Source organism: Leptidea sinapis, chromosome 25 (assembly GCF_905404315.1).
Source record: "Leptidea sinapis chromosome 25, ilLepSina1.1, whole genome shotgun sequence".
NCBI classification, from domain to species: domain Eukaryota; kingdom Metazoa; phylum Arthropoda; class Insecta; order Lepidoptera; family Pieridae; genus Leptidea; species Leptidea sinapis.
In genome coordinates, this window is record NC_066289.1 from 9,365,390 (window position 1) to 9,379,132 (window position 13,743).

At 33.9% G+C, this 13,743-nt stretch overlaps 1 protein-coding gene across 1 annotated transcript in view; it reads left to right on the forward strand.

Moving 5' to 3' along the window:
• The first annotated feature begins 2,908 nt into the window (after positions 1 to 2,908).
• LOC126972152 (protein FAM91A1) overlaps positions 2,909 to 13,743 on the forward strand; it is a 28,677-nt gene continuing 17,842 nt past the window's right edge. The window contains exons 1-8 of the mRNA XM_050818740.1: positions 2,909 to 3,112; positions 3,223 to 3,307; positions 3,861 to 3,968; positions 5,822 to 5,923; positions 8,793 to 8,974; positions 10,229 to 10,329; positions 12,080 to 12,257; positions 13,254 to 13,387. Of these exons, the coding sequence (XP_050674697.1) occupies positions 3,041 to 3,112; positions 3,223 to 3,307; positions 3,861 to 3,968; positions 5,822 to 5,923; positions 8,793 to 8,974; positions 10,229 to 10,329; positions 12,080 to 12,257; positions 13,254 to 13,387 (962 nt within the window). The 5' untranslated portion in view covers positions 2,909 to 3,040. The remainder of the gene's footprint in view (positions 3,113 to 3,222; positions 3,308 to 3,860; positions 3,969 to 5,821; positions 5,924 to 8,792; positions 8,975 to 10,228; positions 10,330 to 12,079; positions 12,258 to 13,253; positions 13,388 to 13,743) is intronic.

Sequence of the window (13,743 nt, forward strand, 5' to 3'; positions counted from 1 at the left end):
GCTATATATGCTTAACTTGGGGCAAGATAATTTGTGTGAAAAGTGTGTCAATATTATTATTATTATCTTATATATTGGATTCAACCAATAATATAAAATCAAGCTGCAAGCAACACTAATATGTCTCCTTAATCTACAAACAACACTTCTCATAATATTAAAATTCAAAATTTCTATCTATCATAAATAGTAGCGGGTATCTTTTTTGTTGCTGAACTTAGGCAGGCTTACAAACTAAAACAATGCAAAACAGAATTTAAGCATATAACACAAATTTGGGTTTGTTTGCCTGTTTTGATTTCACACATCAACTTTGAAGTTGAATCATGAAATTTTACTCACACCGGGGGTAGGAAATCTATAGTTTATAAGATATCCCTAAGTAGTACTATTAGGAATGTGGATGAAGATGTGGGCAGAATATACTCATTATATATAACCTATCCATAAGGCAATCACATGATCACCACAACACACCAATTTTTTTTAAGTTCTTATGCAAGTTTTTCTTAAGTTTTAAAAAGACATCAGACAGAAAAAAAAAATTATAAATTATAGAATTGGAGTCAGTTAGTAATAAAATGTTTATTTATCACAAAAATATGTACCAACAGACACTAAAATTTATTAATTCTTCTAACCAGACAAATACCAAATGTTTGAAGGGGGGGAGATGGCAAATGCTGCAAATTTTATGTTTGGGTTAAGTAAGCCCTTTGTGTGTACATTTATTTATTTATTAAGGCTTATCATTTAGATACATAATTTTACATAATAAGATCATCACAGCACAATAAATTTGATCTTATTTGTACCAAAACATTTCAAACAACTACTAGATACTTTTTGCACTTTCACTAAAATACTAAGTAGTCAACAAGACTTCACTTTACTGCTACAATAGTGTAATTTTCCAACTGTGTCAATATTTAGATCAAAAAACTATGCAGAAATTAAGCCAATTATTTGGTTTGATATTCAGAAATGTGTTATGTTATATTATCAGCACACAAATGAAGATCTTATATGTTCACAAAAACCGTCACCTTTTTGCTCTTAATAGTGATTTTCATTATTATAACACTAGAAATAAAGGATTGCTTGTAACTAATTCTAGTAGGCTTCATAAGATACATAATAGCTTTAAGGGTAATGTAAACTTCTATAATATTGTCCCAGCCACTGTTCGTAAATCCTATTACTCCACCGCTGAATATCTAAATGATCTGACAGCCTGGTACTAGATTGTGATTATTTTATAGCAATAGAAATGACTGTGAATATTGAAAAGAGCGCAAAACAAGAATGCTGGGAGAGTTTCTTGCATTGCTTCTTCGCTCTCAGAGCCCCATTTGTTTCCGAAGTGGTAGTAGTATCTAGTAGTTATTAAAAATAACATCAAAATGAATTCTAAAGGAATCAATTTTGAGAATTTAAATGCCTTTATATTATTTGCTAAAACTGTTTGAAATAACAGATTTCTTACTATGTAACTTTTTACAGTATTTTAAAAAATTACATACATCAAAATAAAATTACTGGCCATTGTTTTGTTCAACTTATCAAGTTTCCAAATGTTTAATAATAGTTGTTACAATGATTATGATACTTATAATAATAGCACAATTAATTTATTCAGATTTAAATAGTACTAATGTTGATTGTTTAGCGATACTACTGTACATGTTTTCTATTAAAATTAATTAAAAAAAATATACATATACTCACGCTGTCAGGAGTAAGGACAAATTATTCTCATCAGTCCCTCCATACACTTGGAATTTCTTCAGATCACTCACATGTGGTTTCATATATTTACCAAATTTAATCACCTCTACTAAAGCCGGAGATTCTAATTTAAGCATTATAAACTGTGATGGTGTGAAACTGTCTGTGAACCATCTTGACAGTTGATCAGAAGGCTTATTGACCATTATATTCCTGAAATATAAAAAAAGTACAAATATATGCACATTTCCTGGACAAAAATTCTACGACTAATAGGATAACCAGCATGCATATATGTCGATTATATGAATCTAATTGAACTGCATTTTATTTACATTGTTTTTTTATAAAAATAAATTCCCGGTGCACCAACATTCACAATTACTTACTGAGGTATATAATGGGCGGAAAAGCTGGAATATTTGTGTATTGTGTAATTAAGCTTCATTGTTTTGATATTTTCTTCCATTATTTACAGAAATTACTATTAATTCCAAAAAAAATAAAAAAATACAGCGCGATATTTACGCCTACCAGTATATTTTTTTATATACCACTTTTTTTTTATTATTTAGAGCGCTGGCAACGAGGCCATCGGCTCACGACTCAAACCGCAATATAAAGTCTATTGAGTGTTGTCAAAGGCCTGTCATCCAAACATTTATATTATTGACTAGAAAGTCCCAAAGTTAAAGAACATAAGTTTCTTATGTTCTAGGTACTTCAATGAACCTGTAAGAAATGCCATCATGCCAAAATAATTTACCAGAATACGATGATTTTGTAGTCAACGTTCAATGCAGTGCACTCTTAGTAGGGGAATAGGTAATCATTTACGGCAACATTACTGCAAAAAAAACTGCTACAGGCCTGTTTAATAGAACTTTTTGACGACCGCGGCGGTCGTCGTGTTGTAGTACTGTTGCAGTTTTGTATTTTAGAATAGCCCTGAAAGTTGTTATACAAATTTTTGGGTAATATTCCTTTGCATCGAATTCAAACCAAGTTCAATCTATAGGCTTCAAGAATTATCTGAGAAGGCGTTCATAAAATGATTAAAAAGAATATCTGTGGACTTGAACTTTTCTTATGATGAGCATTGGTAACAAAACCATCAGCTTAAAAAAAAAACTTATCAGCTGACAATTGACAATTTAGGTGAAATGACATCTTGCCATGTTATGATATCAATTTATTTACAAAAAATATCAAAATAAACTTAAAACTATAAATTAATGATAAGTTATTGATTATATGTTATAAGTAATTTAATTTTTTCTACAAATGTGAACTCTTTCGACTGCTTTTTAATATGGAAGACGAAATTGATGAATGTGTCAGAAAAAAAATTCAATGGAATCAGTTGCCAGGAAGTGTGAAAAAAGTAATACATGTTTAACTTTATATTTACTCTTTTAGTGTATGAATTATGATGTTAATTGGTAAATAGTTCTTATTTTTCTAATTTTGGTTTTATAAACATTTATTTTCCAGCTACTAAATGATTCCTCAAGAGACTATGAAAAGTACATTTTTGAATTTAGTATTAAAAATCAACTACGTTTTCGAGGTAGTCTAGGTAAGTTAGTATGCAAAATATTGGTTTTATTTTGTTAAAAAAAATTGGATTCCTATATTTACTATCCATTTTAATTAAATCAATAATTATTATCTTTAATCTGTGTTAATTGCAACATAATATACAAATGTTTAAAAGTATCTCCGGAGTGATTGATTCTGTAAGCTATCTCTGAACTTATTGGTAATTGCAGTCAATGTACAAATTAATTATTATTCTATTGTAGTTGAATGTGTATATTCAAATTTAAATATTTCTTTAAAAATAGGATTTAAAATATCCTAATGAATTCAGCACTACCACCTATTCGAAAAAGAATGTTTCAGACCTGAGAAGAACAGTCGCAAGACACTCAGTGGGCTTATTGTTTTTAAATAAAATTTCACTGCAATAAAATATTATACAATAAAACTGCCAACATTAAATAGCCTGAGTTTGGTAACTCCATTCCCAGTTTTTGGTATCATTTATGTTATAATAACCTTTTCCACACAAATGTTTGAACTACAAAACATATAATATTAGCTTGACATAAATTTATTATACTTTTTAGTGCGCACAGTTAGAAAAGATGAAAGGAAATATTATGAAACTTTGGTGCAAAGCAGTATACAGAGACTTATGTTGTATCCATATCATTTAGCAGACATGATTGTTAAAGGTAAATATCATATCTCTATTATAATTTTTTTACTTGAAAAGCAACTATAAAATGTTACAATTGGGTCATGCTGTTGAAATATTATTGAACTATATTGTATTGAATTCTGATGAATGAAGAATTTCGCAGTCATCTCCCTCACATCGGGGATTAAATATACAAATTCAAAGTGTGGACAATGCAAGATTTAAACCTCTCCCACACACACCAGCACTCTGATTGAATTAACTAATTATGTATCAAATATGCCCGTATTTTGCTCTTAATTTTGTTTTCTTGTAATTCTAGTTCATTATAATAATATCCTATTTCTTTTGGAGATTGCCGAAACATACAGACATACACAAATTACTATGACTGTCAACATACATTTAGTTTAGAGAGGCATATAATCACACTTTTTTTTTTTTTTTTTTTTTTTTATATTTATTAATAAAAAACAAATTTTACATTGCGGTTTCAAAGCAATAAAAACCACTGAGGTTTGTACAATTGCTAAATTAAGTCTACACCAACAGAGTTAAATTAATAAAAGAAAAAATAGTTCACAATCACTTAGCTATACATTATAATTATATTAATAAAAGTAAAAGTACTTGATACAATTAATAGTTAAGCACGATAAGTTGATCGGTGGTCAGTCAAGTCTTAAAAAGTATTTTTTTAAATTCTGTTTTAAATTAGTCTCAGTCAACGAGTCGGTCAAGTCACGTGGCAGTTTATTAATCAGTCTAGGTACTATGTAAGCTGTTGTTCTTTCACCGAACGCATTGGATGCCCGAGGCATGTGCAGCCGGTTTAGACTAACAGCGCGCGTATACACGGGGTGATCTATGGCTGTTTTTAATTTATTATTAAAATAATTTTCTTTTAGTATTGCATATTCAATTTGCTTAAATATTGACAACACTTGACAATGCTTAAATAGCCCGCTTTCGTTACCTTGAAATTTACGTTTAATTTGATTTGATACTATTTTTTTAAGAATTTGAATTTGAATTTTATTAATTTTGTCAAGGTACGAATTGTAAGTACGACCGTAACTGCTCAGTCCATACTGAACGTACGATTCGGCTAACGCGTTATAGAGCATTATTTTGACTTTATAGGGTATGCGATTTTTAAGAATTGAGATACTTGCAAGGAATTGTCTAAGTTTGTTGCATACATAGTCCACATGATTACTCCATTTAAATTTATCATCTATTATTAACCCAAGATATGTGTGAGATCTAACTATTTCCAAGGGTGTGCATTTACATGAGTGATAGTTTTTATGTAGGCAGACATGTTCGTGAGCTGTTATGTTTTTGATTGGTAATTTATTAATAAACGGTGATTTTATCAATAAGAGCTTAGTTTTATTTGGATTAAGAACAAGGCCTACATCATGACACCACCGGGTAAGGTTATTGAGGTCCTGTTGCATAAAATCACAAGCCTTTATTGGATCTTTGTCAGCGATTACGAGACAAGTATCGTCCGCAAATATATATATACAAATAATGTTTTACGTTACACATACAATACACATTTTATGAGTGAGATGCTCCTTTGCACAGGATGCCGGCTAGATAATAACCACAATGGCGCCTATTTCTGCTGTGAAGCAGTAATGTGTAAGCATTACTGTGTTTCGGGCTGAAGGGAGCCATAGCTAGTGAAATTACTGGGCAAATGAGATATAACATCACGGTGACAAGCGCAGTTGTAGTGACACTCAGAATTTATGTGTCTTTAAAGAATCCTGAGTGGCACTGCATTGTACTGGGCATGGCATATCAATTACCATCAGCAGGGGTGAGACCCCTTATTGTCATAAAAAAAAACATAATATTTTACTTTTATTGCAGGACTCAGAATAACACCATTTATTTACTATGTGGAGGTGGTAGCATTGCTCATAGAGCTTGAAAAAAGCTATGATACTATGCCCAACTTTACAGCTGCTGATTGTAAGTTCTAGTTATTTGGTAGCAACTCATAATTATTTTATTGTTTATTAAAGTTTTGACTCCCAACTCTCCATATTTTCTCATGTTTAGTGAATTTTTTATTTTATTTGTATCTTAAATGTAAAACCTAATTATCACATACTGTATATTGACATCTAATATAAACTTAAATTATTGTAGAATCTTATCATTATAGCATTATATTTTAGTGATAAGTGATATATTCTGTTATATATTGATAATTATTATCTAGTCTCAGACTAACAATCAGTCTGTAAACACTTTAGATAATCTGCAGTTGAGTAAAAAGGTTTTCATCACATAGTAAAATTACACCAATATTGAAGTCGGGTTGCTCTTCTGATCCGTATAACTGTCGTCCTGTGTTGGTTTTGCCGACCCTTAGTAAATTTTTTGAAAAAATAATTTTAAGCCAAATGCTTACTTATTTTAACTCTCATAAGTTACTTCATTTGAAACAATTTTTACTAGGGGATATTCAACAATGGATGCAGGTGGTGAGCTAATCAAGAATACTTTTGATGCCTGGGAGGAATCGCAGAATGCACTTGGCATCTTCTGTGATCTATCTAAGGCTTTTGATTATGTTCAACATTCAACGCTGGTCAAACTGAAGTTAAATCACTATGTCATAAAAGGAACTGCCCTCGATCTTCTGACTTCATATCTAAACAATAGAATTCAGAAGGTCGACGTGAATGGCAGGAGATCTCCTGGGACTCCTCTCAGTATGGGGGTACCACAGGGGTCTATTCTTGGACCGTTCCTCTTCTTTATCTATATAAATGATCTTCCTAATCGTATAGAGAAAAAACATAAGGTAGTATTGTTTGCGGACGACACTTCACTGATTTTCAAAGTGAAAAGAAACCAAGCTATGTATGACGAAGTGAACGATATTCTATCTGACGTCGTGTACTGGTTTAGCGCTAATAACCTATTGTTAAATAGCAAGAAAACTAAATATATTAAATTTACCATACCAAATATCGAAAATGTAGATGCAAGTGTTTTGTTAAACGGAGAGGTGATAAAACCGTTGAAATCTGCTATATTTCTTGGCATAACTCTAGATTCCAAATTACAATTGGGCCCCCATATTGAAGGATTGACGAACAGACTTAGTTCTGCAGCATACGCGGTTAAAAAGATTGAACAATTAACTGTATACTTTATTTCCATAGTATTATGTCCTATGGTATATTGCTATGGGGCAACGCTGACAATATTAATACAATATTTGTGCTGCAGAAGAGGGCTATACGCGCTATTTATAACCTAGGTCCAAAAGAATCATTGAGAGCAAAATTCAAAGAGATTAACATCTTGACTATTGCTTCTCAATATATTCTTGATAATGTAATGCGTGTTCATAGGCACATAAGTGAATTTGCTAGAAACTGTCATAACCATAATGTTAACACCAGGAACAGGCATAAACTTATAATGCCTACTACTCGGCTAAGTCGAGTTAGTAAGTCCTTTTACAACAAGAAACCAGAAAATGTTCAAAACAAAAGTATTACGTTATTCAAAATAATTGTTAAAAAACGTTTATGTGGTAAAAATTTGTATATCATAAATGACTTTCTTAGTGATACCACAGATTGGGAAGGGAGTGACCGCCCGCAGGCTATTAAATAATAAGTTTAATTGTACAATATTACTTAGTTAACATATTTTTTCGATGAAAAAAAAACAGCCCGCTGAGTTTGTTGCGCCCGTTCTTCTCAGGAATGAGGCATTCATTTTGGTATGGGTGGTAGTTTTTGACTTTCAATAAGTGATGTCACGTCCTATTTTTAATAAAAATATTTGTTTTTTAACTTGCCACCATTTACCAACATGCACTTACTACTGACAGCACTTGTGTGGTAATTGACTGTCCGTAATTTTTAGGTCAGAATGGACTTCGGACTTCTGGTGATGATTCCCTTAGAAGGCCCGATTTTCTACATTTCCCTAACGTAAAATGCTACTATAGTAAAATATATTTTATGTTATGAGCATGCAGATGTTATAATAACTGGTATCGATTAACCTGTTCATACCTGGCAACCCATGACTAGTGACAGGAAAAATAGGCAACCTAACTTTTGCTTTTTTTTTAAATGGAATAGGAGGACAAACGAGCGTACGGGTCACCTGGTGTTAAGTGATCACCGCCGCCCACACTCTCTTGCAACACCAGAGGAATCACAAGAGCGTTGCCGGCCTTTAGGGAAGGTGTACGCGCTTTTCTTGAAGGTACCCATGTCGTATCGTCCCGGTAACACCGCACAAGGAATCTCATTCCACAGCTTCGTAGTACGAGGAAGAAATTCGGCGGCAGGAATCAGATTGAACAGCTCTTCGGAACACTCCCCGTGATAAATGCGGTAGAAGACACACAATGATGCGACGTCTACGCAACGCCAAGTGATCTAGCCGTTCACAGAGCGCTAGGTCCCCGACAATTCGAGCTGCTCTGCGTTGCACGCGGTCAAATGGATCGAGCTGATACTGGGGTGCGCCAGACCAGAGATGACAGCAATACTCCATGTGAGGCCGGACCTGCGCTTTGTAGAGCGCTAGAATGTGGGCCGGCTTGAAGTATTGCCGTGCTCTATTTATAACGCCCAGTTTCTTCGAAGCCAACTTTCGTTTGGTATAGAATTTGTCCATTAAACAATCCAGGTTCTTCCAGTAACCAGCTCGGCGAAGGTCGTTCTATATCCGGATCATATACTAACTTATTAAAGGATTAAAACGTGTGCAATTGTAACTTTGTTTCAACATTAGATTTTATGCGTTAATTTTAGATTTTTAGCATTATTTTTATAATAAAATTAAATCTTCTCATTTTCAGGCTTACGACTTTTGGGAATTGGACGCAATGAGTATTTAGAGCTGGTCGCTAAAGCCAGGTCTCTTGGTCGAAGAGGCAGATCCAAAGCGATCAGAGCCATGTTACCCAGAGTTCCCTTGAACATACCCATGAAACCTTGGTGGAGGGTTGAATTGGGTTACGTATTAGAAGATGATGTTAAGGTACTATATTGTATTATAAACAATATCTTTTTATTTTAATAATAACGTATTAAAATACTATAGATATTATATTTAATTATGAATGATGTGTCGACGAATTAACGATTCAGATTTTGTCACTGTTATGAGGTGATGATGCCACTCAAGAGCATAAATTAAAAATAGATAGAAACTGCATGGGCGTGTTATAACTGCGTGCTAATCCCTTTCTCTTTGTTAGGTACCAGTTAAAAAATCCTCAAATTCGTCTAAAAGCAATTTACGTAAGTTACATGTAACACTTTTTCAATTTGTGATAGTATTAATAATTACCTCAGTAAAAATATTATCTAAAGTTGTAATACGAACGAACCTAGCACACATTATTTTAATTTCAAATAATGCGTTGTTTTGAAATAAAACGTCGCGGAAATTTGCATTTTATTAACATAATTAAATAAGATTCATTGATCAAGCCACACCCTGAGAGTTGAACAAGACGTAAGTACAATGTTTATCAACGATCTTCAACGGTTGGCTCAGTGGAAGGGCGCTCGCACGGAACGCGAGAGGTCGCGGGTTCGATTCCGCATCATTCATAAATTTTGTTTTCAAATTAATATTTTTTAGTTAATCCCAGAAGTGAAGATTAACACTTTAAAAAAAAATAACTAATTGTATAAATAAATATATCACATGGATTTGAAATATATCTATGGCTTTGAATAAACCTATTATTTTTTGCAAAATATCAATCGATTTTTAGTTGATAGCAACTAAAAGTCCTCGAAGTGATGCCAAAACTGTGTAACAGAATGTCAAATGGTGGGATCTAATCTAAATTTCATTCATTAAGATTTATATTTCCATATAAATTTAACATTTTCGATGGTTTTTAAAATTTTAGTCGGTTGTTTGGGATATTTTCGTTCGTTTGAACAGCCCCCGAATTGGGTCCAAAATAAATATACTAACGAACCCAACGAAATTCTAGCGAGTTTAACGAACAACTTTGACTTCTATAAAAAATTTAGATAATACACTCAAAAATGATAATTTTAATCTTTAAGCAGACCACATCATGATATGAAAATTAAAAAGCTTTTTTTGAAGGCCTTACCCGGCATCAGACGCCTGTTTTGTCATTTATATACATGAAAAATAAATATAAATAAATATATTAATATATAATATATCCTAACACATCGCTTGCAGAGTAGTTTGTTTTTTGTTGTGTATAAAACTAATTAACACATTAATTATTGTTCCTAATAGCATTTGAGTGAGAACGAAAGGGAACTAATAGATTTGTTGATCGATCGAGGCTCACAGACTGCCGGCACATTAGACTACAATGTCGTCAAAATTTTATACAGGTAATTATATTTCTTTTTGAGATGGGATTATGATACCAAGAGGCTTGTTATGTGTCCGTAATCAATGAACAGCATGATCCCATTTTCATTTGATAGTGGAACTCTGAACATAAAATAAAAAGTTTATATTGAATAATCGCTTCAAATTGTCAGCAGGAAGACGCCCACTGCTGGACAAAGGCCTCCCCCGAAAATCGCCATGATCATCGATCCTGGGCTGCCCTCATCCAACTTATTCCAGCGATATTTTTTTTATGAAAATAAAGGATGAGACGAGCAGGACGTTCAGCTGATGGTAATTGATACGCCCTGCCTATTACAATGCAGTGCCGCTCTGGATTCTTGAAAAACCCCAGAAATTCTGAGCGGCACTACAACTGCGCTCGTCACCTTGAGACATAAGATGTTAAGTCTCATTTGCCCAGTAATTTCACTAGTAATGAAACAAAGTAATGCTTACACATTACTGCTTCACGGCAGAAATAGGCGCCGTTGTAGTACCCATAATCTAGCCGGCATCCTGTGCAAAGGAGCATCCCACTGGTGAACTGGTGATCTTGTACAGAGTGCCCTGCCTCCTGCCACTTCAGCTTCGCAATCATTTGGGCTATATCGGTGACATTGGTTCTCCTACGGATCACCTCATTTCTCATTCGATCTTGCAGGGAAACTCCGAGCATAGCCCTCCTGCTGGACAAAGGCTTTCCCAAAGATTTCCATGACGATCGGTCATGCGCTACCCTCGTCCAACGTATTCCGGCGATCTTGGCCAGATCGTCGGTCCATCTTATTGAGGGCCTACCAACACAGATACAGATTTATACATCAAAATATAAATCTATAGATAACGCACACTATCTATCTATATATATCATCTATCTATAGATTTACATATCAAATTATAAATCTATCGCTAATGCACACATCTATCTACATAAATCATTTATCTATAGATTTTTATATCAAAATACAAAGGAGCTAATTCCAAGCGTTACTGACAGCTTTCGACTTGTCAATCAAAAACGGGTACAGTCACCATCGATGTGCTGACCTTTACGAAATGTTATTGGACCTAGAGATTTTCTTCTATCTTGCACGCTTTGTTCGGCTATAAGATAGTATATTGTAAATCTGTGGTCGCATTTGTTTGGTGACCTACAGTCCTACACAAATAGATAATAGAATATGTTTGTTTGGATCCTGCAGTCCTACACAAATAAATAATAGAATACATTTGTTTCGGGTCCTACAGTCCTACCCAAATAGATAATAGAATACATTTGTATGGTACCCTACAGCACTACACAAATAGATAATAGAATATGTTTGTTTGGTATCCTACAGTCTTACACAAATAGATAATAGAATACATTTGTTTGGTATCCTGCAGTCCTACACAAATAGATAATAGAATACATTTGCTTGGTGACCTACAGTCCTACACAAATAGATAATAGAATACATTTGTTTGGTGTCCTACAATTCTACACAAATAGATAATAGAATACATTTGTTTGGTGTCCTACAATTCTACACAAATAGATAATAGAATACATTTGTTTGGTATCCTACAGTCCTACACAAATAGATAATAGAATACATTTGTTTGGTGTCCTACAATTCTACACAAATAGATAATAGAATACATTTGTTTGGTATCCTACAGTCCTACACAAATAGATAATAGAATACATTTGTTTGGTGTCCTACAGTCCTACACAAATAGATAATAGAATACATTTGTTTTTAGGCGTGGTCTGATATACCTGGACGTACCTATAACAGGCGCGGATAAGGTATCAGTGCCGCCGCTAAAGGGGTTCGTAATGAACCGCATCGCAGGAGATTACTTTGAAACGCTTCTCTACAAGATATTTGTGTCGATTGATGAGCACACGAGCGTCGCTGAGTTGGCGGGGGTCTTGATGGTGAGTCGGCCATTAGTAAGTCTAATTATAATACCTACTACTCGGCTAAGTCGAGTAAGTCTTTTGTGGGGCGTTGTATATGCTTTTACAACAAGATCCCAGACAATGTTCAAAAATGTATGTATTACGAAATTCAAAAAATTTGTTAAAAAACGTTTGTGTGGTAAAGGTCGCTATAACATAAATGACTTTCTTAATGATATCACTGATTGGGAATTGAGCGACCGCCCACAGGCTATTCTATAATAATTTTAATTGTACGATTTTACATTGTAACCATGTTTTAAAAATAAAAAAAAAAACCGCTGAATTTGGTGCGCCCGTTCTTCTCAGGTTTGAGGCATACCTTTTGGAATGAGTTACTATAGTCGTATCGAGTTGAAATTAAAACGATAAAGTCTACAGTCTCTTGAAGCTGTGAAAAAATCAAACTTTAGAAGTTTGATTTTTTCACGTAAAAAAAAGATACGGCCGTTTATGCTGCAAAAAACGTATATTTCGACACTAAACAGAGTTCAAATTTATAGGGTCTTTTCTGTTGACTTTCAGCTAAAATTATTTGTTTAAAGTAGACAACCATAACGTCGTCAGAAGAAGAGTCATGCGATAGAAAGAGAGGCAACTTCTTGTTAATTGTATGAGTAGGTTATTAGCGCTATGCGATCTGAATTGGGCCTAATTGTATCGCAAAAGAGTCCCTATTTCTTTAATTGATTTTGCAGAATGCTCCCTTCTGTACTTGTACTTTAAATGTAGCTGAGCGTGTGGGAATGTTTGAAAATAATTTTAGTGGTCGAACTTTGCGCAACTTAATAGGAAAAATGGTATGCGATACTCGTGCGCGCGTAGGTCGTTGCGCACTGCTATCGTAATGTACTAATTTGGCGTAGGTACGTATCAATGTAATACAATACTAATAATACTGTAATAAAAAATACAAAACAATTGTAATACTTCAATAATCATTTGATAACTGTGTGGGTATGTGTCACATAGGTGGAGTGTGAGCTGGTGAAGCAGGCCGTGTCGCTGTACTGCCGGCTCGGTTTCGCTAACAATCTGCAGCCGCCGCCCGTCTCTCCGCGGCACCCCTCCTGGGATGACGCTGTCACCGACCACACGCATCAGCCGTTAGTGATGCATTTGTTTTATATGATAAGAAGTATGGGGAGCGTCCATTAATGAGGCACGTGAGGCATTTTTGAGAATTTTTAGACCCCCTCCCACTCTTCCCTTTTTTGAGATATCGGAACATTAAACAACCCCACCCTAATCCTCATGTTTCTTCTTCAAAATTTAAGTTTTGGCTGTAAAAGTGTTGGATTATTGAGAAAAAAAAACACAACTTGTTCTATTACTTTCATTGAAGACTAGCAAAGAATAGTATTTGTCAATATTTCAGTAATTTAAAATCACAATCATAGCTGGATCAGATTTGGCCATATCTTATTCTTGAAATAATTTTTCACGCAATTTTACACCGTAA